General features: G+C 42.0%; 1 protein-coding gene across 3 annotated transcripts in view; it reads left to right on the forward strand.

Annotated features, from left to right (window-relative positions):
* The window catches only part of RIOK3 (RIO kinase 3), a 30,301-nt gene extending 12,817 nt beyond the window's left edge, over window positions 1-17,484 (forward strand). Inside the window, exons 6-13 of one of the 3 annotated variants that reach the window (XR_010151870.1) lie at window positions 555-698; window positions 1,816-1,943; window positions 7,808-8,005; window positions 9,330-9,489; window positions 11,398-11,478; window positions 11,571-11,710; window positions 13,675-13,782; window positions 15,523-17,484. Coding sequence is in view for 2 of the 3 variants with exons in the window: in XM_523888.8 (XP_523888.2) it covers window positions 555-698; window positions 1,816-1,943; window positions 7,808-8,005; window positions 9,330-9,489; window positions 11,398-11,478; window positions 11,571-11,660; window positions 13,675-13,782; window positions 15,523-15,630 (1,017 nt within the window). In the remaining variant the exon portion in view is untranslated. The remainder of the gene's footprint in view (window positions 1-554; window positions 699-1,815; window positions 1,944-7,807; window positions 8,006-9,329; window positions 9,490-11,397; window positions 11,479-11,570; window positions 11,711-13,674; window positions 13,783-15,522) is intronic. The other 2 variants (XM_523888.8, XM_016933447.4) reach the window with 2 other exon arrangements.
* The last annotated feature ends 6,717 nt before the right edge of the window (window positions 17,485-24,201 follow it).

Below are 24,201 nucleotides of genomic sequence, written 5' to 3' on the forward strand. Positions count from 1 at the left end.
TATTCAATATGGTAGCCACATTTGCTGTTGAGCACTTGAAATTTGGGTGGTATAATAGAGGAACTGAATTTTTAATTTAATTTTAATTAACTTAAATATCCAAGTGTGGCTAGTGGCTACCTAACTGAATTGCACAGTTCTAGAACATAATTGTCATGGTGTGAACATAGTCTGCTATAACAACCCACTCTCCACAAATAATTACAAAATTGTATTTCTTTGGTAAGATTTGGTGTAGCCTTCACAGTTCAATATTGTGTCCTTTGGCTAAAAGCAAGGTACAGTGCACATGCCGAAAGACCTTAGTTTTGGATGTGATGAGATGTTTTCTATGCCTGGAATAAATGCCTTCCTTCGGGTTGTAATTTCTTAAATAGTATTGCTCCTCTTTCTGTGAGTTATTTAATTTTTTTCTCTATAGTAGCTATGATTTCTGGTTTTCTAGTGTGATCATCTATTGAGTAAGAAAGACTAATCTCATTTGGTTGTTTTTGTTTTTGTTTTTAACTGTCCCTATTTTAAAATATTTAGATGCTAATTCTTCCTTTTGGCAGTTTGCACCTGAGTTTCAGGTAGGAGATGGAATTGGAATGGATTTAAAACTATCAAACCATGTTTTCAATGCTTTAAAACAACATGCCTACTCAGAAGAACGTCGAAGTGCCCGCCTACATGAGAAAAAGGAGCATTCTACAGCAGTAAGTATTTATAGATTTTTTTTTTCTTTTTTACTAGAAAGATTCATATTAGAAAACTTTGGGTAAAGAAAAAAAAAACTTCACGTTTGATATTTTTTCATGAGATTGGCTTTTTAAATCAAAGATGTAAATAAATCTAGCCACTGTGGTGCCCGCCTGTAACCCCACTACTTTGGGATAGGAGATGGAGACAGGAGGATTACTTGCGCCTAGGAGTGCGAGAACAGCCCAGGCAACATAATGATCCCCAGCTCACAAAAAAAATTAGCTGGGCATCATGGCACACACCTGTGGTCCCAGCTACCCGGGGGGCTGAGGTGGGAGGATTGGTTGAGCCCAAAAAGTTGAGGCTGCAGTGAACCATGATTGTGCCACTGTACTGCAGCCTGGGTGACAGATTGAAACCCTGCCTTAAAAAAAAAAAAAAAAAATGTAAATAAGCCAGGTGAGGTGGCTCCCAGCACCTTGGGAAGCCAAGGTGGAAGGATCGCTTGAGCCCAGGAGTTCAAGACCAGCCTGGGCAACATAGGGAGACCTGGGAGACCCTGTCTCAGCAAAAGTTTTAAAAAATTAGCCGGGCATGTTGGTGTGCACCTTTAGTCCCAGCTGCTCAGGAGGCTGAGGTGGGAGGATCACTTGAACCCAGGAATTTGAGGCTGTAGTGAGCCATAATCATGTCACTGCATTCCATCCTGGACAACAGAGTGAGACCCTGTCTCTCTCTCTGTCTCTAAAAAAAAAAAAAGATATTAGGCCAGGCGTGGTGGCTCACGCCTATAATCCCAGCACTTTGGGAGGCCAAGGCGGGCGGATCATGAGGTCAGGAGTTCGAGACCAGCCTGGCCAACATAGTGAAACCCCATCTCTAGTAAAAATACAAAAATTAGCCAGGTGTGGTGGCGGGCGCCTGTAATCCCAGCTACTCGGGAGGCTGAGGCAGGAGAATCACTTGAACCCGGGAGGTGGAGGTTGCAGTGATCAGAGATGGTGCCATTGCACTCTAGCCTGGGTGACAAGAGCAAGACTCCGTCTCAAAAAAAAAAAGTTATTAGAAGTGGCTCAGAAAATATTTTGTGATTAGCAGTCATTTTCACTTACAGTGCTTTATCTCTTGCAGGAAAAAGCAGTTGATCCTAAGACACGTTTACTTATGTATAAAATGGTCAACTCTGGAATGTTGGAGACAATCACTGGCTGTATTAGTACAGGAAAGGAGTCTGTTGTCTTTCATGCATATGGAGGGAGGTAAATGAGCAAAATATGATACCATGATATGAAAACTTAGTCTCTTCTCCCCAAGATTAATGAATTTACACAGAATCAAAGATAATGCTGCATGGCAAGCAGAGTAATTTTTAAAGTGTTATTGTAGAAAGTCTAGGCAGTATAGGAATGTATAAAAAACACAGTCATCCTAATACCACCACCCAGAGATAATCATTAATAATTTTGGGTAGACTTCTCCAGTTTTTTTCAATGCGTATATTATTATTATTATTATTATTTTTTGAGACGGAGTTTCACTCTTGTTCCCCAGGCTGGAGTGCAGTGGCGTGATCTTGGCTCACTGCAATCTCTGCCTCCCGGGTTCAAGCAAGGTCTCCTACCCCAGCCTCCAGAGTAGCTGGGATTACAGGCACATGCCACCATGCCTGGCTAATTTTTGCATTTTTAGTAGAGACAGGGTTTCGCCATGTTGGCTAGGCTGGCCTCAAACTCCTGACCTTAGGTGATCCACTCGCCTTGGCCTCCCAAAGTGCTGGGATTATAGGCGTGAGCCACTGCTTCCGGCCTTCCTCATCTTTATCAGTGTTTAGTATTATCAAATCTAATGCTTTTTGTCAGTGTGAGAGATGAAAAGTAACATCTTGGTATTTTGGTGTGCATTTATTTAATTATGATTAAGTTGTACATTTTTTTCAAGTGCTTTATTGGCCATTTGTGTTTCTTTTTCTTGTCTTCTCTCTTGTTTATCCTTTGTCCATTTTCTGTTATACTCAATATACTCCTTTTTTTTTTTTTTTTTTTTTTTTTTTGGGAGATGGAGTTTTGCTCTTGTTGCCCAGGGTGGAGTACAATGGCGCAATCTCAGCTCACTGCAACCTCCATCTCCTGGGTTCAAGCGATTCTCCTGTCTCAGCCTCCCAAGTAGCTGGGATTACAGGCACGCACCATCACGCCTGGCTAATTCGTGTGTTTTTAGTAGAGACGGGCTTTCACCATGTTAGCCAGGCTGGTCTCAAACTCCTGACATCAGGTGATCCACCCGTCTTGGCCTCCCAAAGTGCCAAGATTACAGGCGTGAGCCACTGCGCCTGGCCTGGTATACTTAATATACTCTAATATAATAAATGTTCAGTCTTTCTGGTGGAATTGGTATCATAATCTGTACTTTGACATTTCTAAGTTAGCAAAACTAGAGAACATTCAGTTTTCTACAGCTAAAAGTTAATGCTTTTAAAAGTTTGTTAGTTTTCTGTGGTACATAATAAATTGCCACAGACTTAGCAGCCAAAACAGCATCCATTTATTATCTCGTAGTTTCTGTTGACAGAATCCAGGCACGGCTTAACTAGGTTCTCTGTTCAGGGTTTCACAAGCCTGCAGTCTAGGTGTTGGCCAGGCTGTGTTCCTTTCTGGAGCTTGGCGTCCTCTTCCCTTGGCCACCTTTCAGTTGCAGCTATACGACTGAGGTCCCACTTTCTTGTTGGCTGTCAGCAGTGGGCTGCTCTCAACTCCTTGAGGCCCCTGCAGTTCCTTGCCATGGGGCCGTCTCACAGGCCTCTTCACACACTAGCTCTCACACTTTCAAAGCCAGCAGGAGAATCTCTCCAGTCTGCTAAGGCTGAGACTTAGTGTTATGTTATCATGGGAATGACTAGACCATCACCTTTGCCACATAACCTAACCAGGGAGTGGCTATCCCACACATGCTCAAGGGAAGGAGGTATTATACAGGGGTGTGCACACCAAGGGGACTGGGAGTTTTGCTTTCCACAAAGCTCTGGTTCCTTTCTTTCTTCCTCTCTCTCTCTCTCTCTCTGTCTCTGTCTCTGTCTCTCTCTCTCCCTCCTTCCCTCCCTCCCTCTCCTCTCTCCTCTCTCTCTCTCTTTTTCTTTCTTTCTTTCTTTTCTTCTTTCTTTTTTTTTTTTGAGATGGAGTCTTGCTCTGTCACCCAGGCTGGAGTGCAATGGCGCAATCTTGGCTCACTGCATCCTCTACCTCCCAAGTTCAAGTGATTCTCCTGCCTCAGCCTCCCCAGTAGCGGGGACTACAGGTACACACTACCATGCCTGGCTAATTTTTGTATTTTTAGTAGAGACGGGGTTTCACCATTTTGGCCAGGCTGGTCTCAAATTCCTGACCTTGTGATCCAACTGCCTCAGCCTCCCAAAGTGCTGGGATTACAGGCGTGGGCCACTGTGCCTGGGTCAAAGCTTTGGTTTCTGTCACTCTCAGGTTGGTCAGGCAATCAACAATTATTCAAGCAGTAATTTGTGCTAGATTACTCAGAGAATAAAATATAAGACATATTTTTTACTCTCAAAGAGCTTAAGCTTTAGCTAAAAGGAGAACATTACAGTAAGAACCATTATGGTCAATGAAAGATAATTACATAATAGAGTACCCAGTTATGCAAACGAGACCTTATATGGGATAGGAATAGCGAATAGAACAAGATCATTGCCAGGCACATTCAGGGAAGATATCATAATGAAGTTGGATCTCAATCTGGATTTTAAAAATAGGTTAAAAAAAATCCATTGGGGGACCGAGGGGGGCGGATCACGAGGTCAGGAGATCGAGACGATCCTGGTTAACACGGTGAAACTCCGTCTCTACTAAAAAATACAAAAAAGTTAGCCGGGCATGGTGGCGGGCGTCTGTACTCCCAGCTACTTGGGAGGCTGAGGCAGGAGAATGGCGTGAACCTGAGAGTGGAGCTTGCAGTGAGCTGAGATCGTGCCACTGCACTCCAGCCTGGGTGACAGAGCAAGATTCCGTCTCAAAAAAAAAAAAAAAAAAATCCAATGTGGAGTATAAAAAGCTAGTTGCAGAATATATATACAGTATATCATCTATTTAAATTTTTTAAGTCATACAGAAAATTACAGAGATGTTTATAGATGCTTGTGGATACTTACATATTATCTTTTAAAAGAGACTAGAAATACAGCATTTATGATAGTTATTGCCTCTGGTGAGTTAAGATGGGGAATGGTAATCAGAGGGTACTTCAGCGTCATCTGTAATGTTTAATTCTTTAAGAAAAAGGCTAAGGGTGGGAGAGTTGAAGTTTAGGCACTGAGAAGATTAGGAAGGTATGTGCTTAGAGGTAGTAGGGAGTAAAGTGGTGTAAGCAAACTGGAAATTGGTAAGGAGGACCTTAAAAGCTAGGCAGAGGGATGTGTCATTTGCTAAGAAACAGGATCTTTTTGTAGTAGGACAATGACAAGGCAAATCTTATAAATTGGACTCGATCCTAGAGACCTTCCAAGTAAGGGATCTCTTGTATGGCATTTTTGCTAGGGCCTCACCTACTATGTGGTTAAACTAGTCCAATGAAAGGAGCTTATCTCAAAATCTAGCCTATTCTGTCATAATGTCTTTTAAGTTATTAGAGATTTCTTCTCTGAATAGAGTCTCTAATCTGTCTCCCTGAAAATTGTGTCATCTGTTAACCAAATAGTTGAGCAGCTGTCATGTACCAGGTACTCTTCCAGGTACTTGGGATACAGCAATGAATGGTACAAGGAAGGTCTCTGGTCTAATGGAATATGCTTCCCCCATCCTCAACCCCTCTCCATGACAATAATAAACAAAAAATATCAGATATGTGCTATGCAGATAGTTAAAATAGGATGATGTCATAGTGACAGGCTGACTAGCTTTATTAGTAGGACAGGGAACGCTTCTCCAATGAAGTGACATGTGAGTGACACATCTAAGATACATCAAAGATCAGGTGGATGGGCATTCTGGACTAGAGAACAGCTAGTGCTAATGCCTTAGGACAGGTACAAAGTTAGTATCTTTGAGGGAAGCGTAAGAAACCCAGTCTCCCTGGAGCATAGGATGTGAATGGGAGAGAGGGGGCTGGAGGAGTAAGCAGGGGCTGGACCAGGTAGGATTTTTAGGCCAGGGTAAGGAGTCTGCTCTTTGACTGCCCTGGAACCAAAGCTATGAGTTGATTCTTACTTTCAAAAGATTGCTGTGTGGAAAATGAATTATAGGAGGAGAAGAGAAGAAGCAGTAAGATCAGTTAAAATGTTGTAGTAGTTGAAGTGAGAAATGGTGAAGGGTTGGACTAGGGAGGGCGGTAGTGGAAGTGAAGAGTAGGAGAGCGTTGGTGTGTGTTTTGAAGGTAGAGAGAACAGCACACGCTGTTGGATTGGAAGTGGGTGTAGGAGGATAGATTCTGGGCTAGAGCAGCTGATGGTGGTACCGTTTGACGAGGTGAGAGCCTGGGGAAGGGTAGGGTGAGGACTCCGCATGAGTTTTGTTTTGGGCATATTAAATTTGAGATGCCTGTTAGACTTCTAAGTGATGTCATGTAGGTGTTGGATAAATGGGCCTGAAGTTCTAGGGAAAGTCAGGACTGGGATAGAAATGTGGGAGTTATCGGCCAGGCGCGGTGGCCTGTAATCCCAGCACTTTTGGAGGCCGAGATGGGTGGATCACCTGAGGTCAGGAGTTCGAGACCAGCCTGGCCAACATGGCGAAACCCCGTCCCTATTAAAAATACAAAAATTAGCCGGGTGTGGTGGCACGCACATGTAATCCCAGCTACTCAAGAGGCTGAGGCAGGAGAATAGCTTGAACCCGGGAGGTGGAGGTTGCAGTGAGCCAGGATTGCACCACTGTACTCCAGCCTGGGTGACAAAGTGAGACTCTGTCTCAAAAAAAAAAAAAAAAAAAAAAAAAGAAATGTGGGAGTTGTCTATATAGAGATGATATTTAGAGCCATGGGGCTAAGTGAAATTGCCCAGGAAGAGAAGGAAGGTTTCTTAGAACCAGGTGAAGGACTTTAACCTTTTGTGACTAAATGGAAGAGGAGTCAGCTGGGAGAATATGGTACAGAAGGAGGTTTGATTCAGATTCTGTCCTTTGGAAATATAGTTCCTTTCTTTCCCAGATTAACATCCTATCAGATATTTAAAGGTAAATATTAATATTGTTTCTCATTCCATCCACTTTTTCATTCCCACTGCCACCATCATGACTGAAGCTCACTATTGGGGGACTATTGCAGTAGCATCCTGAGTCGACCCCACACCTCTAGCCTGTCCCTTTGCCCTTCCATGCTGACAGTATCGTTCACTTGATCTTCATGAAGCACGCATTTGAGAGTGCCATACACAGAAACCCTCGCGATTCCCCACCACCTCTAGGAATTTGTCCAGGCTCTTCACAGATGTGCCTCTGTCCTGTCCTTTAGCTCCAATTTTTTTTCATTATCTCTCTCCAGCCAAGTCTTAACTATAGTGTTTGTTGTTCCTCAGACATGTCCTGTGGTTTCCTGCCTCTGCTTTTGTTCATGCTGTTCAAATCCTACCCATTGTCCTGTTTCTGTTTCAGATGGCACTTGTGCCATGAAGTCTTGCCTGACCTTTCCAATGAAGAGGGACCTTTCCTATTCATGTACTTCTTTTATTCTCTGTTGCCACTTCTTGCAGACTTGTGGGGCAGGAACCATTTGATTCACCTTTATGTCTGCTAGGAGTGAAAGAGTTATTTTTTAAAAAGCTGTTTTATTTGTTGCTTTTATTGAATTTTGCTCCTGAACCATATTGGGAAGACTGTAGCCTATTTTCAAGTGCATATGTCTTCATTGTATTTCAAGCTTGATTCCGTAGTCATTAAGTGAAGAACATTATGTGATAGATGGTTGAAAATCGGTTGACAATTTATTTGAAAGTATATTTTATTTAAAAAATCAAACCAAAACCTAAGGCTTTATTAAGATCCAAAACCTAAAGGCTTAAAAAAACAAGACTTGACACTGAGAGAAGGTAGATCTAATTTAGTGTTACAGAATCTTTATTTTGAAATTGTTGTACTTGTGAGCTGGCAACTTGTACTGACTTGATTTTTTTTCTTCCACTTAGCATGGAGGATGAAAAGGAAGATAGTAAAGTTATACCTACAGAATGTGCCATCAAGGTATTTAAAACAACCCTTAATGAGTTTAAGAATCGTGACAAATATATTAAAGATGATTTCAGGTTTAAAGATCGCTTCAGTAAACTAAATCCACGTAAGATCATCCGCATGTGGGCAGAAAAAGAAATGCACAATCTCGCAAGGTAAAGAAAATATTGTGCTAGACGTAATCTTGGGTAAATACCTTTTTGCGTTAGGATAAAAAAATCCATGCTTTCTTTTACATTCATTTATAGAAATAATGAAAGGCCAGGTGTATAACCTCGATTCATACTTTTAGGATGAAAAAGCCATTTTCTTTTTTCTTTCCTCAGTGAAGCTTGAGGGAAATCTGGGCATTTTCTGCCTTAGACACTTTATCATATATCTAAATGCCATTTTAAAATTGCTTTTATCACGAAGTAAAACTTCCAGCATCCAATTAGGCTTAGCATAAAAAAATTGTTTCTTTTTTGTTTCAGAAAATGTTTGTTGCATTTAATTTGTTAATTTTGTGGGAGTAAGTTCTTACCAATCAAATTACATTTTGTTTTAATTTTTTATACTTGTATCTGAATTTTCTAAGCAATTTATTTTCTATCAAAGAATTTGTTTTGTCAACCAAGAAATTCAGTAATAATCCTTCTCATTAAAAACCTTTCTATTATCTTAATTTATTAAAAGCTTAATTTTAGTTTGTTATTTTCTAAAGATATTTGCTTTCAAAAGTAATTATTCATATATATCAGTTACAAAATTCTTCTACTGAGAGTTCCCCACCAAAATAAGCCAGGCATGGTGTGCACGTGTACTCCCAGCTACTTGGGAGGCTGAGATGGGAGGACTGCTTGAACCTAGGAGTTCAAAACCAGCCTGGAAACATTAGACTCCCGAGACCTTGTCTCAAAAAAAAAAAAAAAAAAGTTTTTTCAATTAATTAATTAATTCCAGGTAGAATCATTTTCTAGAAGGTCTTGCTGTCCTCCAGTCTCTTTTCTGTACTCCTGAAATTCCTGCCTTTCTTAAAATTCTTCAACAGTTTTCCATAGTGGAGCTTGCCTGTCTTTGTAGCCTCAGCCCACATTGCCCTTCCTCCTACTCACAGATTCAGCTATGTTGATTGATATACATTCCCCAAATGGACTGTGCTCTTGAACACCTCCCTGCATTCCCTTGCACTGTCTTCATCTGGCTAATTCCTGTTTCCTACCTCTTCTTCTAATAAGCCATCCTTGGTGCTGTGTGCTCCTGTAGCTCCTACCCATACCTCTGCCAGTGCGTAATTGTAATTGTCTCTTGTCTGTCATTTCCATCAGTCCCTGAGCTCTCTATGGGCAGAGGCTGTGTTTTACTGTCTTTGTATTCCCACATCACCAGGGTAGAACATAGTGCCAGCTCATTGCAGGCCCTGATTAGATATTTATTGAATAAATGACATATTTTCTCTCCTTCTGATCTGTATATTCTGAATCATTTCTTTCTGTATAGAATGCAGAGAGCTGGAATTCCTTGTCCAACAGTTGTACTACTGAAGAAACACATTTTAGTTATGTCTTTTATTGGCCATGATCAAGTTCCAGCCCCTAAATTAAAAGAAGTAAAGCTCAATAGTGAAGAAATGAAAGAAGCCTACTATCAAACTCTTCATGTAAGTTGTGCTTTTAAAAGCATTCACACACTACCTTTAAAAAATATTTCCTCTAAACTTTAAAAAAATTTCCTTAAAGAAGCCAGGCATGTTGGCTCACACTTGTAATCTAGAACTTTGGGAGGCTGAGGCAGTAGGATCACTTGAGCCCAGGAGTTTGAGACCAGCCTGGGCAACATGGTGAAACCCTGTCTCTACTAAAAATACAAAAAAATTAGCTGGGCGTGTGCCTGTAATCCCAGCTACTCGGGATGCTGAGGCAGGGGAATTGCTTGAACCAGGGTGGTAGAGGTTGCAGTGAACTGAGATTGCACCACTGCACTCCAGCCTGGGTGACAGAGTAAGACTCTGTCTCAAAAAAAAAAAAAAAAAAAAAAAATTAAAAATTAGCTGGGCATGGTGGCACACACCTGTAGTCCCAGCTACTCGGGAGTCTAAGGTGGGAGGATCACTTGCACCCAGGAATTTAAGGCAGCAGTGAGCTATGATTGTGCCACTGCACCCCAGCCTGGGCAAGAAATAGAGCAAGACCCTCTCTCTTAAAAAACAAACAAAAAAACCCAAGTTCCTTAGATAGTGCTATTTCAAGGTGCTATAACAAAGACAAGTTGAAGTTTGTGAAAGAATGTTAACACTGAAGAGTTGTTTTTCTATCAATATGTGTGTGTCTTAAATAGTTTTAGAAAACTTACAGACTTAACCAGGGAAGTCGTCATTGTTAGGATTAGTGACACAGTGCATGAAGCTATTTTTCACCAAACTTCATTAAATAAAATTTGCTGTTAGTACATTTAGCAAAAAGTGCCTCATTAGTTTGTGAGCTTTCATGAATGTTATAGTTTTTTGGGGCTTTTTTTTTTTTTTTTCAAATAAGAGACAGGGTCTCACTATGTTGCCCAGGCTGGTCTCGAACTCCTGGGCTCAAGTGATCCTCTTGCCTCAGCATCCCAAAGTGCTGGGATTACTGGTGTGAGCCACCACACCCAGCCATTGAATGTTACAGCTTTAACAGTGAAGGAAAGGAAGCAGGTCTGGTCTCATCATAAGAGAGTGATGATGAAAATTGAAAACAGTAGGGAGTGCAGGTGTTAAGTTGGAAGGCATGTTGGGAATCTCAAGGAAACTACATGCTTTGAAATAGCAACTGAATTCAATCTGAGGGCCTTCCAGGTTGAGACAATGCTCCTAATACTGCCATTATCCCTCTGTGTTTTAATTGAACACTGGAGAAACTTAATGTGCTACTTTATGCAATCTCCACATGAAGCTGTCATGTAATGCAGCCATTGATCTAGATATGGAAATTTTAATCCAAATTAATTTTTAAAGATATAGCTAGAAAGGTGATCCACCTTTCTCTGCCTCCAAAGGTAAACATTGAAAGGAAAATCAAGTATGTTTTTCTGGCCTCTTTGGGAGGTGGGGTGGCTGGGGAAGAGATTAAATAGTGATGAAACTTTTCTATTTAATTCTATTAAGGCTGGAAAACAAATGCATTAATGTTGATTTCTACTGTAAGACTTTGAGGGGGCTGGGCGCAGTGGCTCACACCTGTAATCCCAGCACTCTGGGAGGCCGAGGCGGGCAGGTCACGAGGTCAGGAGATTGAGACGATCCTAGCTAACATGGTGAAACCCCATCTCTACTAAAAAAAAATACAAAAAATTAGCCAGGAGTGGTGGTGGGTGCCTGTAGTCCCAGCTACTTGGGAGGCTGAGGCAGGAGAATGGTGTGAACCCGGGAGGCGGAGCTTGCAGTGAGCTGAGATCACACCACTGCACTCCAGCCTGGGCGACAGAGTGAGACTCTGTCTCCAAAAAAAATAAAAATAAAAAACTTTCAGGGGTGTCATCATCAATAATACCACTTAATTATTCATTTCCTAATGTGTGCCTTCCCTCTTCACAGTTGATGCGGCAGTTATATCATGAATGTACGCTTGTCCATGCTGACCTCAGTGAGTATAACATGCTGTGGCATGCTGGAAAGGTGAGGAGCACATTTTGTTAACATTCAGATTTAATTACTGTAAGTAAAATTTAAAATGTAAATACATCAGTTCATGTTCTGTATTGAAATAGGTCTGGTTGATTGATGTCAGTCAGTCAGTAGAACCTACCCACCCTCACGGCCTGGAGTTCTTGTTCCGGGACTGCAGGAATGTCTCGCAGGTAGACGTGTAAACCAATATGCCTTCTTTTGTTGGATGTAACAGCTGCAGGTATTTTTCTCACTCCTAAGATAAGTAAGAGACCATATTCTTAGAAATTGAAGGAAGGGATACGGGCTGCTTTCAGGACAAGGATATAAAGATCAATTTGTCATATTTCATTTTGCAAGAATTTGATTCCATGTCTCACAGTTGGGTAAAATGTTCAAGGGGTGCCAGGCATGGTGGCTCATGCCTGTAATCCCAGCACTTTGGGAGGCTGAGGTGGGTGGATCATTTGATGTCAGAGGTTCAAGACCAGCCTGGCCAACATGGTGAAACCCCATCTCTACTAAAAATGCAAAATTAGCCGGGCATGGTGGCAGGCGCCTGTAATCCCAGCTACTTGGGAGGCTGAAGCAGGAGACTCACTTGAACCTGGGAGGCAGAGGCTGCAGTGAGCCAAGAACGTGCTACTGCACTCCACCCAGCCTGGGCAACAGAGTGAGGCTCCGTCTCAAAAAAAAAAAAAAAAAAAAATGCCAGGTGCAGTGGTTCATGCCTGTAATCCCAGCACTTTGGGAGGCCAAGGTGGGTGGATCACCTGAGGTCAGGAGTTCAAGATGAGCCCGGCCAACATGGTGAAACGCTGTCTCTACGAAAAATACAAAAAAATTAGTTGGGTGCAGTAGCGTGTGCCTGTAATCCCAGCTAGTTGGGAGGCTGAGAAAGGAGAATCACTTGAGCCTGGGAATCGGAGGTTGCAGTGAGCCAAGGTTGCGCCATTGCACTCCAGTCTGGGTGACAGAGCAAGACTCCTTCTCCAAAAAAAAAAAAAAAAAAGTTAAAGGGAATAAGCGAGTGTTTTGGCTCCTTGTATATAAGCAGTCGAGTAGACATTTAATGTGTGCATAGTGCTTAAACAGAAGCTGGTATATGGTGTGCCTGTATGCTTGCTGCCATTATTACCATTAAAAGAGGGACAGTCTCTATTGTGGGACAGTGTCTGATCACTGTCACTGTGAAGCATGGTAAGAAGATTAGGTGGCTGGGCATGGTGATTCACGCTTATAATCTCACACTTTGGGAAGCCAGGGAGGGAGGATTGCTTGAGCCCAGGAGTTTGAGACCAGCCTGGGCAACATAATGAGACTCCTATCTCTACAAAAAAATTTAAAAAGTAGCTGGGTGTGGTGGAACATGTCTGTAGTCCTAGCTGCTTTAACTGGGAGGCTGTTTTACTAGGGAGACTGAGGCAGGAGGATTGTTTGAGTCCAGAAGTTCAAGATTATAGTGAGCTATGATTGTGCCACTGCACTCCAGCCTGGATGACAGTGCTAGGCCCTGTCTCTTAAAAAAACAAAACATATATATATATATATATGGTAAAATTTAGTAAGCACAGGGTTGGGTTACACTTGTTTGGCATTTCTAAGGGAAATGAATTGTTGGCAGTAGATTCAGATAGCAATGATCTTTCTAAAGGATAGAGTAACTTCATATTGGAAATAACCTCTGAGCCTGCTTGAAATTTTTAATTTCTGGGGTTTAGTGAAAGTATTTCCTTTACATATTCAAAGCAATGCCAAGTGGTTTTATTTATAGCACTCATTTTTATAGCTATAGAAGGTGCAGTGGTATGAGCTAAATCCAGAAGGCAGGATGGATGTGTGAGAGGATGAAAAGCAACTAGAACCTGAGCATAGTCCAGCTTGGAAGTAGGAAAATCGATGGTTGAGACATGAGGCAAGGAATGTAGTGGCTCAAGAGAGCCTCCCTCCTTGGCCTCCCAAAGTGTTGGGATAACAAGGATAACAGGAGTGAGCCGCCATGCCTGGCTGAGCCAGTAATTTTTACTCTCTTAAAAACTAGGTTATTCCTAATGATTCTGCCTTTGAGTTGAAATTACTGTGTGTGTGTGCGTGTGCACACGTGCATGCATCCAAGTCTTTTTATAAATGTGCTGCTCCCTGTTTTTAGTTTATAAGAGAACATTGCTAATACTTCTTACTGACTTTCTTGTATTTCCTTACTAGTTTTTCCAGAAAGGAGGAGTCAAGGAAGCCCTTAGTGAACGAGAACTCTTCAATGCTGTTTCAGGCTTAAACATCACAGCAGATAATGAAGCTGATTTTTTAGCTGAGGTATGTGATAAACAGCTGTTTTTCACCTTGCTGGTCATGCAGAACTGCATAGAGGAGATAACTGGAACCCAGAGCTAGTTTTATCCTCCCTTTCCCCAAAAACAAAATTAATTTGAGATTTTTCTTTTCTTAAGATGTTTTTGGTTTTTTCTTTTTTTCTTTTTTTTTTTTGAGATGGAGTCTTGGTTTGTCACTCAGGCTGGAATGCAGTGGCGTGATCTTGGCTCACTGCAACCTCTGCCTCTTGGGTTCAAGCGATTCTCCTGCCTCAGCCTCCCGAGTAGCTGGGATTACAGGTGTGTGCCACCATGGTTGGCTAATTTTTGTATTTTTGGTAGAGACAGGGTTTCGCCATGTTGGCCAGGCTGGTCTTGAACTCCTGGCCTCAAGGGATCCACCCACCTTGGCCTCCCAAAGTGCTGAGATTACAGGCATGAGCCACTGTGCCCGGCCTGTTTTTTTCTATACTTAAAATTCAGAATACACACACAGCAAAACATTTCTTCACGGAGGGCACCATTTGGTTAAGATGGGCAAACTGTACATTTCCAGTAGACTCCTATTTCCCCTATTTAATGAATGAGGAAGTTGATGAACACTCTGAGTGATACAAAAAACAGTAACATGTGGTCCCTGCCCTTTACTAAACATAGAAAGTTAGAAGTGCCTATCTTTGGAAATACCTGGTTATTATAATATCAGATCTAGAGAACCATGAAAAAGCTTCCTCCAGAGAAAGTCTCTTAAAATTGAACAAAATCTAAAAGGTGAAATAGCAGTTAATTATTCCCAACATTATACCAAAGCAGAGAGTGATTACTGAGTCTGTTCCAGAAATCCCCAGGATGACTTGAGTTTGGGTAAGCTGGGCCTAGCCTAAGGCTAGAGAGAAATAACAGAAAGATGGTAAATTCAGCTTCCAGCACAATACAGTTGCTCAGTAAGTAAGTGATACTGTTGTTTGATGAATGGTAGAATTTTCTTTTTCCTGTTTCTGGAATGTTTTATAGAATACATTTCAAAACAGATGATTCCAATTGCTAGCTGGATAAAGATAGTAAATATTGACCCTTGCAATCAAATTAAAAAAAATACACGTATGTATGACTATGTGTGTATACTTGGACGCACACACACACACACACACACACACACACACATAGTAATTTCAACTCAAAGGCAGAATCATTAGGAATAACCTAGTTTTTAAGAGAGTAAAAATTACTGGCTCAGCCAGGCATGGCAGCTCACTCCTGTTATATCTGTTATCCCAACACTTTGGGAGGCCAAGGAGGGAGGATCTCTTGAGCCCAGGAGTTTGAGACCAGCCTGAGCAACATAAACTCCATTAAAAAATAAAAAATAAAAAAATTGGCTGGACACGGTGGCTCACGCCTGTAATCCTAGCACTCTGAGAGGCCAAGGCGGGTGGAACATCTGAGGTCAGGAGTTCGAGACCAGCCTGGGCAACATAGTGAAACCCGTCTTTACTAAAAATACAAAAATTAGCTGGCGTGGTGGCACATGTGTCCCAGCTACTAGGGAGGCTGAGGCAGGAGAATTGCTTGAACCCAGGAGGCAGAGGTTGCAGTGAGCCGAGATTGCACCACTGCACTCCAGCCTGGACGACAGAGTGAGACTCCATCTCAAAAAAAGAAAAAAATTACTAGCACAATCTAAAATATGGTTTCTGTGAAAAGTAGGATTTTGACAAATGGATTCAATGTATTATTTTTGTAGATAGAAGCTTTGGAGAAAATGAATGAAGATCACGTTCAGAAGAATGGAAGGAAAGCTGCTTCATTTTTGAAAGATGATGGAGACCCACCACTACTATATGATGAATAGCACTAATATCCACTGCTTCAGTGTTAACACAGCAGTGATTGTCAGCTGCCAATAGCAAATGAAGTTATGGGTGACTTGAAATACCAAAACATGAGGAGTGGGCAATGGTGCTTCTGTGCTTTTCCCCCTTGTAACCCATGTGCCAGATGTGTGGAATTTTTAGCTCAGCATTGAGAGAATAAAATGTCACTACCTCTCATCTTATGAACAGGATAATATAATTCTTTAACAGCTATAGGTTATCTGGCTGAAGTAGACCTAATTTTATGTGACTTGTGGTGTAAAATGTCTTGATGATAATTTTTGAAACTTGGGTAACACTTCCAAATATGGGAGGAAAGGACAGATGTGTTTACAAGGGAGGATTTTACAACATACTTGCTTTATTCACCTCCCTGTTTTGTGTTGCGTCTTTCCTTGAATATTTTATTGGCCCAGAGTTAGCCTTTCTCAATTATGTTTCCAGACTGTGGCCATGATTCTAAAGGAAAATGTGTGCTCTTTAGTGGGTAGAACAAATGGAAATTTGGTTTCAGAATGGCTGACAGAAATCGACATAAGTCATGTAATTTTTGTTGATATATCATGAAAATGAACAGAATTCTTTTTCCATACTTACATCTAAGAAAAGGCATCATAGGTTTCTGAGAGAGATAACTATATAACAGCTTTTTAATTATCCAGTCAACTTTCAGCTTTTCTACATTTAGGTAAAATGGTTAGGATATAACTCATGGTGTGGCTAATCTACATTTATCAATAAAATGTAAATTATCTGAAAGGACAGAATATAAGATTTAACCATGTTTGATGTATTTTAATTTAGTTAATGAAGCAAAATTCAGTTTATATTTCACTAGAACTGTGTACTTGATTGATTTTCAGAGAAATATCACAAATTAGAAATATTAAATCTAAGGATGAAAGGTATATATAAAACAATTTGGGGGCCAGGCACGATGGCTCAAACCTGTAATCCCAGCACTTTGGGAGGCCAAGGCGGGTGGATCACTTGAGGTCAGGAGTTCAAGACCAGCCTTGGCAAAATGGCGAAACCCTGTCTCTACTAAAAATACAAAAATTAGCCGGGTGTGGTGGCACTTCTCTGTAATCTCAGCTTCTCAGGAGGCTGAGACAGGAGAATCGCCTGAACCTGGGAGGCGGAGGTTGCAGTGAGCTGAGATCATGCCACTGCACTCCAGCCTGGGTGACAGAGGGGAAACTCCGTCTCCAGGAAAAAAAAAAAACACCAATTTGGATACCAAATTAATCAACTAATTTGAGCTATCTGGCCTTACTCTTAGTAGTTTTTAGTACGTGCTGGACACCACTTTTAAAAAGCAATCACTGTGCTAGAAAAGTATATTGGCTTTGTTAGGATTAAAGTTCATTAACTTCAATGTAATCATGCCTCCTATTACTGAAGTCAGATTGGAACCACTAAAGATCCAAACTTTCTGTCTGGTAATAGAAAGTAAAAATCTAGACATCATTTACATTTGAGAAAGCTGTTTTTAACATTATTTTAAAATGCCAAATATGTTCTTTCTAGAAAAATATTTGTTTTTGTTGGATAGCTTTTAATTACATTTCAGAGAGGTGTAATTTTGGGTAGATGCTCATTACATTTTTGAAAGGTTTACTATTCCAAAATAAAGATTTAGATGACTGGTGATACTGGCTTTACAGAAATTTCAGAGAACTAATTTTTAAAATCTTTAGCATTTAAAACTTTTTTTGTTTTGTTTTCTGACATATTCTGACAAAGAGCAGCAAACCACTGCTGTGTGGCATTCTTGGAGTGTGCTGTGAATGTGCTTTTTAAGAAATTAAAAAGAGATCATTTTAAAATTGGTTCTTTGTGTGGTATCTTCGTGTTCCTTATATTAACTTATGTCCTGGTACCAAGTTGCTGTTTCTGTATAAAGTTAAGCAATGCTATTTTAAGTAGATTATTCCCCCTCAACTTCTCATTGTTAGATTTCAATCGCAAATGGCCTACTTCACATTACAAATAGGTTCCCCCACCCCACACCTTGTAGATTAGAGAGTAGATTTTTTTCCCATAGTAGAAAAAGAAAGTGAAAAATACTGGTTTGCTAAGTAAATAAAAAATCAAATACCGGCTGGGCGTGGTGACTCACACCTGTAATCCCCATACGTTGGGATGCTGAGGCAGGATGATCACTTGAGCCTAGGAGTTTGAGATCTGCCTGAGCAGCATAGCAGACCTCATCTCTACAAAACATGAGGTGGGTGTGGTGGCATGCATCTCTGCTCCCAGCTACTTGGGAGGCTGAGGCAGGAGGATTCTTAGAGCTCAGGAGATCAAGCCTGCAGTGAGCTATGATCACACGACTACATTCCAGCCTGGGTGATAGATAAAGACTTGGTCTCAAATAAATTAATAAAATGAAAATATATAAAATACGGAAATAGGGATATTTTATCTCACATTAAGTTATCAAAATAAGGATGACTAGATAACTTTTATTTCAACAAGATAATTACCAGTTTCCTTTTCATAAAAATTAGTTTTTCTTGCTTACAAAAGTAAGTCATTTATTTGAATTTAAATATTGTAGGAATTCAGAAATGTTCAAGTAAAAGTCCCTCGGCCAGGCGCAGTGGCTCAGGCCTGTAATCCCAGCACTTTGGGAAGCCGAGGTGGGCAGGTCACCTGAGGTCAGGAGTTTGAGACCAGTCTGGCCAACATGGTGAATTCCTGTCTCTACTAAAAATACAAAAATTAGCTGGGTGTGGTGGCACATGCCTGTAATCCCAGCTACTTGGGAGGCTAAGGCAGGAGAATCACTTGAGCCCAGGAGGCAGAGGAGCTGAGATGGTGCCACTGCACTCCAGCCTGGGCAACAGAGCAAGACTCTGTCTCAAAAAAAAAAGTAAAAGTCCTTCATATTCCAAAGACCATTGTTTATAGTGTGGCATACATCCCTGCAATTTTTTTCCCCTCAGCATATGGTATTTCCTTTTTTAAAAAACCTTTGAACAAAAAGCAGGATGAAGCGAGGCAGCTGATGGGGAAATGTTGAGCACGGGAGACTCTAAGGAAGATGAAGACAATAGGCCCTAAGATGTGTTAGGAGTACATTTCTTACTGCTCATTCGGGCTCTGGGCATCAGAAGAGATTGTTTTCTGCACCTTTTGAAATTCCAAGCTCTATAGGAGCAGAGAAAAGCTCATCTGATTATATTTTCAAACCTTGATCCTTAGGTTTTTGAAGACAATATTTTTCTATTGGATTTTTGTCAGGATAACATAAAAATAAGTTATCAAAGTGTGTTTTATACTTGGAGACATCAATTTACTAATTTGAAAGCCTCTTGTTTTTATTCTTTTCCGATTTGTTTCCAATGTAAAAATAATACAAGGTTGCATTTGGAACAGCATTACTTTTACCATCCTAAGCTTTCCGACTTTCTCCCAGACTTGGCTAGCTTTTTGAGGAGTTAAGATCAAATTTGGTAGATAAGAAAGTGGCAGATGGAGGGGTGGGGAAGGTGGGGTATTCATTACAGAATACATGAGTGAGCTACTACAGATAGCTCTATAAACTTGAGGGAAAAAAATCTGCCACAGGTCTCGGCAGCTTGGGTGGTGGGAGGAGCAGCAGCAGCTGGTGAGCCCAGCTTCCAGAAGGCTCTGGTTTCGCCATTGCCCATAGGCACCCGGCAGGCCCCCTCCCCACCACCAACATGCCCAAGAGGAAGGTCAGCTCAGCCAAGAGGGCCGTGAAGGAAAAGCCCAGGAGGAGATGGGCACAGTTGTCCCCTAACCCTGCTCCTGCAAAAGTAGAAACGAAGCCAAAAACGAAGGCAGCAGGAAAGGACAAACCTTCAGACCTAAAAGTGCACACAAAAGGGAAAGGGGGAGCAAAGGGAAAAGAGGCTGAAGCTTGAGTCCCTGCCCACCTCCATTCCTATCTTGTCTAGCATGTTTAATTGGCAATAAGTTTTTTTGACTCTAAGTCTCTTGGCCATAGGGGCCCCACTAGGGGACATGAGGGACCCAGGGCCTGTAGCATGCCACCCTGGCATCAATATGGGCCAGAATGAAAGCTTGGCCATCAACACTGCCTCTGGGATGCGTTGACAAAAAAAGAGAAAATATAAACTAAAAAAAAAAAAAAAAAAAAAAAAATTAGAAGCCCCCAACAGAATGGATCTCTCTCTTGGCCAAAGGGAATCCAAACAACAACCGCAACAGCCTGAAAACCTAGTTCAGGTCATGACAGGAAGCTGGGAGTCAGTCACGCCTCGCCATACCTTCCCCCACTTTGGAATTCAGGCACAGCTGACCAAGCAAAAGGGCTTCACAACTTTGGAAAGGAAAACCTTTTGGCCGATTCCAAAGGGAATGCGTTAAGGCTGCTCTACTTTCTGTTACCTGGTTTTACCACTTTTAGGCCCATTAATGGTGATCTTATTGTTAGTATTTGGCCCATTGGACTGAGCATGATGGCTCACACCTGTAATCTCAGCACGTTGGGAGGCTGAGGCAGGCAGATCATGAGGTCAAGAGATTGAGGCCATCCTGGCCAATATGGTGAAACCCTGTCTCTACTAAAAATACAAAAATTGGCTGGGCATGGTGGCACACACCTGTAGTCCCAGGTACTCAGGAGGCTGAGGCAGGAGAATTGCTTGAACCTGGGAGGCGGAGGTTGCAGTGAGCCGAGATCACACCACTGCACTACAGCCTGGTGACAGAGCGAGACTCTGTCTCAAAAAATAAATAAAATAATAAAAATATTTGGCCCATGCGTATTCAACTTCCTTATAAAGTTTATATCTTCTAGGTTACAGCAACTCCATGTAAAGATGATGGTGATGCAAGGATTTCAGCCAATTCCTGTCTCACCATGGGACTCTCCTGCTAATGCAGCCTGGGGATCCTTAGACCAGCAGCCAGAGATTTCCAATCCTTTGGTAGGCAGGGCCAGTGCCCTTAAATCAGCAAGAAGAAGACACAGATGACTGACCTCCTCCCTCATCAACCCTTAAGAATAAGGGATGGAAATCTCTGAAGGGGGAATGAGATAGGAAGATCACTGGGTGCTCGCAAGAGGATGGAAGAATCCACACAAGAGCTTAAACAAGAGCTAGGCAAAGAAACTGTGAGATAACAGAAAACCCAAAATCAGGAGGAGAAGGCTGGGTTTGGTGGCTCATGACTGTAATCCCAGCACTGTGGGAGGCTGAGGAGGGCAGATCACCTGAGGTCAGGAGTTCGAGACCAGCCTATGCAATATGGTGAAACCCCTTCTCTACCAAAAATACAAAAAAAAAAAAAAAAAAAAATAGCTGGGCATGGTGGCATACGCCTGTAGTCCAGCTACTCGGGAGGATCACTTGGGCCCAGGAGACAAAGGTTGCAGTGAGCCGAGATCACGCCACTGCACTCCAGCCTTGGCAACAGAGACAGGGTGACATGTCCATGACTCTTCAGTGCAAACCCAAATCAGGGAGAAAGGGGGTGGTACCTGGGGGTGTGGGACAGAGGGGGGGTCCCTGAAATCCCCCCTCTTCCAGAATACCTAATGATTATTTCACCCCCTAATTAAAGAAACACCCATAAAATTAGAAACCCAAACTCCCTGCGTGTGACTCATTCTCACAAACATGCCTGCACTTCTCTCTTCAGTGCATACTGTCACTTTACAATAAAAGCTTTTTGCCTTTCCCTTCATTCTGACTTGTCCCTGAATTCTTTCTCGAAAAGGTGTCAAGAACCTGGAAACCAACTGGGGCGGGGGTCTCACCAGCATCTGGAGACCCTCCTGAAACTTCTGGAAACCATAGGGGAAAAAAAAGCAGAAATCACCCACAGTACAAGACAATCACCATATACATTACTCCTGACACTTGTTATATACATATGTACATGCAAATGCAAATGTAGAAAGAAACATGCATTCAGGCCTGGCACGGTGGCTCACGCCTGTAATACCAGCACTTTGGGAGGCCGAGGTGTGTGGATCACCTGAGGTCAAAAGTTCAAGCCCAGCCTGGCCAACACGGCAAAACCCCGTCTCTACTAAAAATACAAAAATTAGCTGGGCATGGTGGCAGGCGCCTGTAATCCCAGCTACTTGGGAGGCTGAGGCAGGAGAATCACTTGAACCTGGGGGGTGGAGGTTGCAGTGAGCCGAGATCGCACCACTGCACTCCAGCCTGGACCACAGAGGGAAATTCCATCTCAAAAAAAAAGAAAGAAAGAAAAAGAAGAAAGAAAGAAAGAAAGGAAGAAAGAAAGAAAAGAGAGAAAGAAAGAAAGAGGCATTCAAACATAAAACACTTCTGAAATGAAAAAGCAGGTTCCAAAACAGTGATACATAGTCAAGATTTGCCAGCAAATACATACTTTAGAAATAGCTCTTTGTAAATATTATTCATCCTCATTTTAAAGCAAAAAGGACTTTAGAAAGTTTAAAGAACAAAGTAAAAGCCACCTGAAAACATGTCAAGTAGTGAGAGCCACTATACAAATTTGGCTACATATGCCTTCAGACATCTGTCATAGAGTCTAACAAAGACTATAAAACAAAAATTAAAGCAAACAAAACTCAGCAAAACAGAAAAGCGGAACTTAAAACAAAAATAAGAATAAAAATAAACAGAAAAGCCTATGTGTTGTTTTAGGTTTTAGAAACTGTCAGACGCACATTTTAAGCTGCTGTAAAAGGAAAACAAGCATGTCAAGTGCTTATCTTAAACACCAGGAGTTATATTGAGCTTTTTTGGTGGCTCCGGAAACACTGGCTCATAGGAAACTAAGAAAGGAGAAGAAAAACAAACTAATGAACTAAGCGCTGATTCAGTAACCCCAGAAGTGGGCAGGGCAGCCAGGTATCCATCAAGGGTAGAGCTGGCTCGAGGCTGCACTTAAGCTTTCCCCCTATTTTAGTTGACCTGTTCCTAGGTCAGAGTCCCCTCCAGGGCCCCAGGACTGCCTCTAGCAGGCTCTGTACCCCAGATTTTACTGTCCCAGTCCTGAATCTGCCTTAAAAAAAGTTTTAACAGCTTTTCGGCTTCTTAGCTTTCCTTTTCTGCTCAGCGTCTCAACCTCTCAGTCACCGCTTTCAAAGCAGCAAGTTCATTGTGGAACAAAGCGGCAGCAAATGTCAGCTTCCGGCGGGCTGAAGTGGCTCATGCCTGTAATCCCAGCACTGTGAGAGGCCGAAGCGGGTGGATCACGAGGTCAGGAGTTCAAGACCAGCCTGGCCAACATGGTGAAACGCCATCTCTACTAAAGATACAAAAAATTAGCCGGGTGTGGTGGCAGGCACCTGTAATCCCAGCTACTTGGGAGGCTGAGGCAGGAGAATCGCTTGAATCCAGGAGGCGGTGGTTGCAGTGAGTCAAGATGGCACCATTGTACTCCAGTCTGGGCGACAGGGCAAGACTCCATCTCAAAAAAAAAAAAAAGTGAGCCTCCCTTCTCCAGGCTTCCCTCTCTACAGAATCACGGCTTCTCAGGTTCTAGCTGCCTTGTTCTCCAATGGCTTCACAAAAGGTAAAAGAACTGCCTTCACAATTAATGAAAATGAAGATCTTAATTTGCTAATTGTTTTCTCATATTTTAATGTTTTCAGGTTCCACCTGTGCCAAAACTTGAGGATTCATGAGAAAATCTTTTATTTTGATTTTAATATTTTATTTTAATTTAGTTTATTTATTTATTAATTATTTTTTTGAGACGGAGTCTCACTCTGTCGCCCAGACTGGAGTGCAGTGGCACAATCTTGGCTCACTGCAAGCTCCGCCTCCCGGGTTCAAGAGATTCTCCTGCCTCAGCCTCCCGAGTAGCTGGGATTACAGGCGCACGCCCCCACGCCCGGCTAATTTTTGTATCTTTAGTAGAGACGGGGTTTTACCATGTTGGCCAGGATGGTCTCGATCTCTTGACCACAGGTGATCCGCCCGTTTCGGCCTCTCAAAGTGCTGGGATTACAGGCATGAGCCACCGTGCCTGGCCTTGATTTAGTTTATTAACAGTTCATATTCAGGTTTGAATTTCACAACTAACTAGTGGTCCCCATGTGTTTGTCTGTGAACAGGTGTCAGTTTGGCTGAAAATAATCACGTGAGGGGTTTACTAAAAGTATACGTTCCCAAGCAAGGATGTCAGAATAGGGCCTAGGAATCTGAATTTTAAGAAATAGCACTTTTTTCTTTCTTTCTTTCTTTTTTTTTTTTTTGAGATGGAGTCTTGCTCTGTCACCCAGGCTGGAGTGCAGTGGCTTGATCTCGGCTCACTGCAATTTCTGCCTCCTGAGTTCAAGTGATTCTCCTGCCCCAGCTTCCTGAGTAGCTGGGATTACAGGTGTGTGCCACTACACCAGGCTAATTTTTATATTTTTAGTAGAGATGGGGTTTCATATGTTGAACAGGCTGGTCTCAAACTCCTGACCTCAAGTGATCCACCCATCTTGGCCTCCCAAAGTGCTGGGATTACAGGTGTGAGCCACCGCACCCGGCCAGAAATAACATTTCTGATGCTCACTAAAGTCTGAGGGAGAAAAAAAAGTCATGACTAACCCTGAAATGCAA

The sequence above is a fragment of the Pan troglodytes genome, chromosome 17 (genome assembly GCF_028858775.2).
Source record: "Pan troglodytes isolate AG18354 chromosome 17, NHGRI_mPanTro3-v2.0_pri, whole genome shotgun sequence".
Lineage (NCBI taxonomy): Eukaryota > Metazoa > Chordata > Mammalia > Primates > Hominidae > Pan > Pan troglodytes.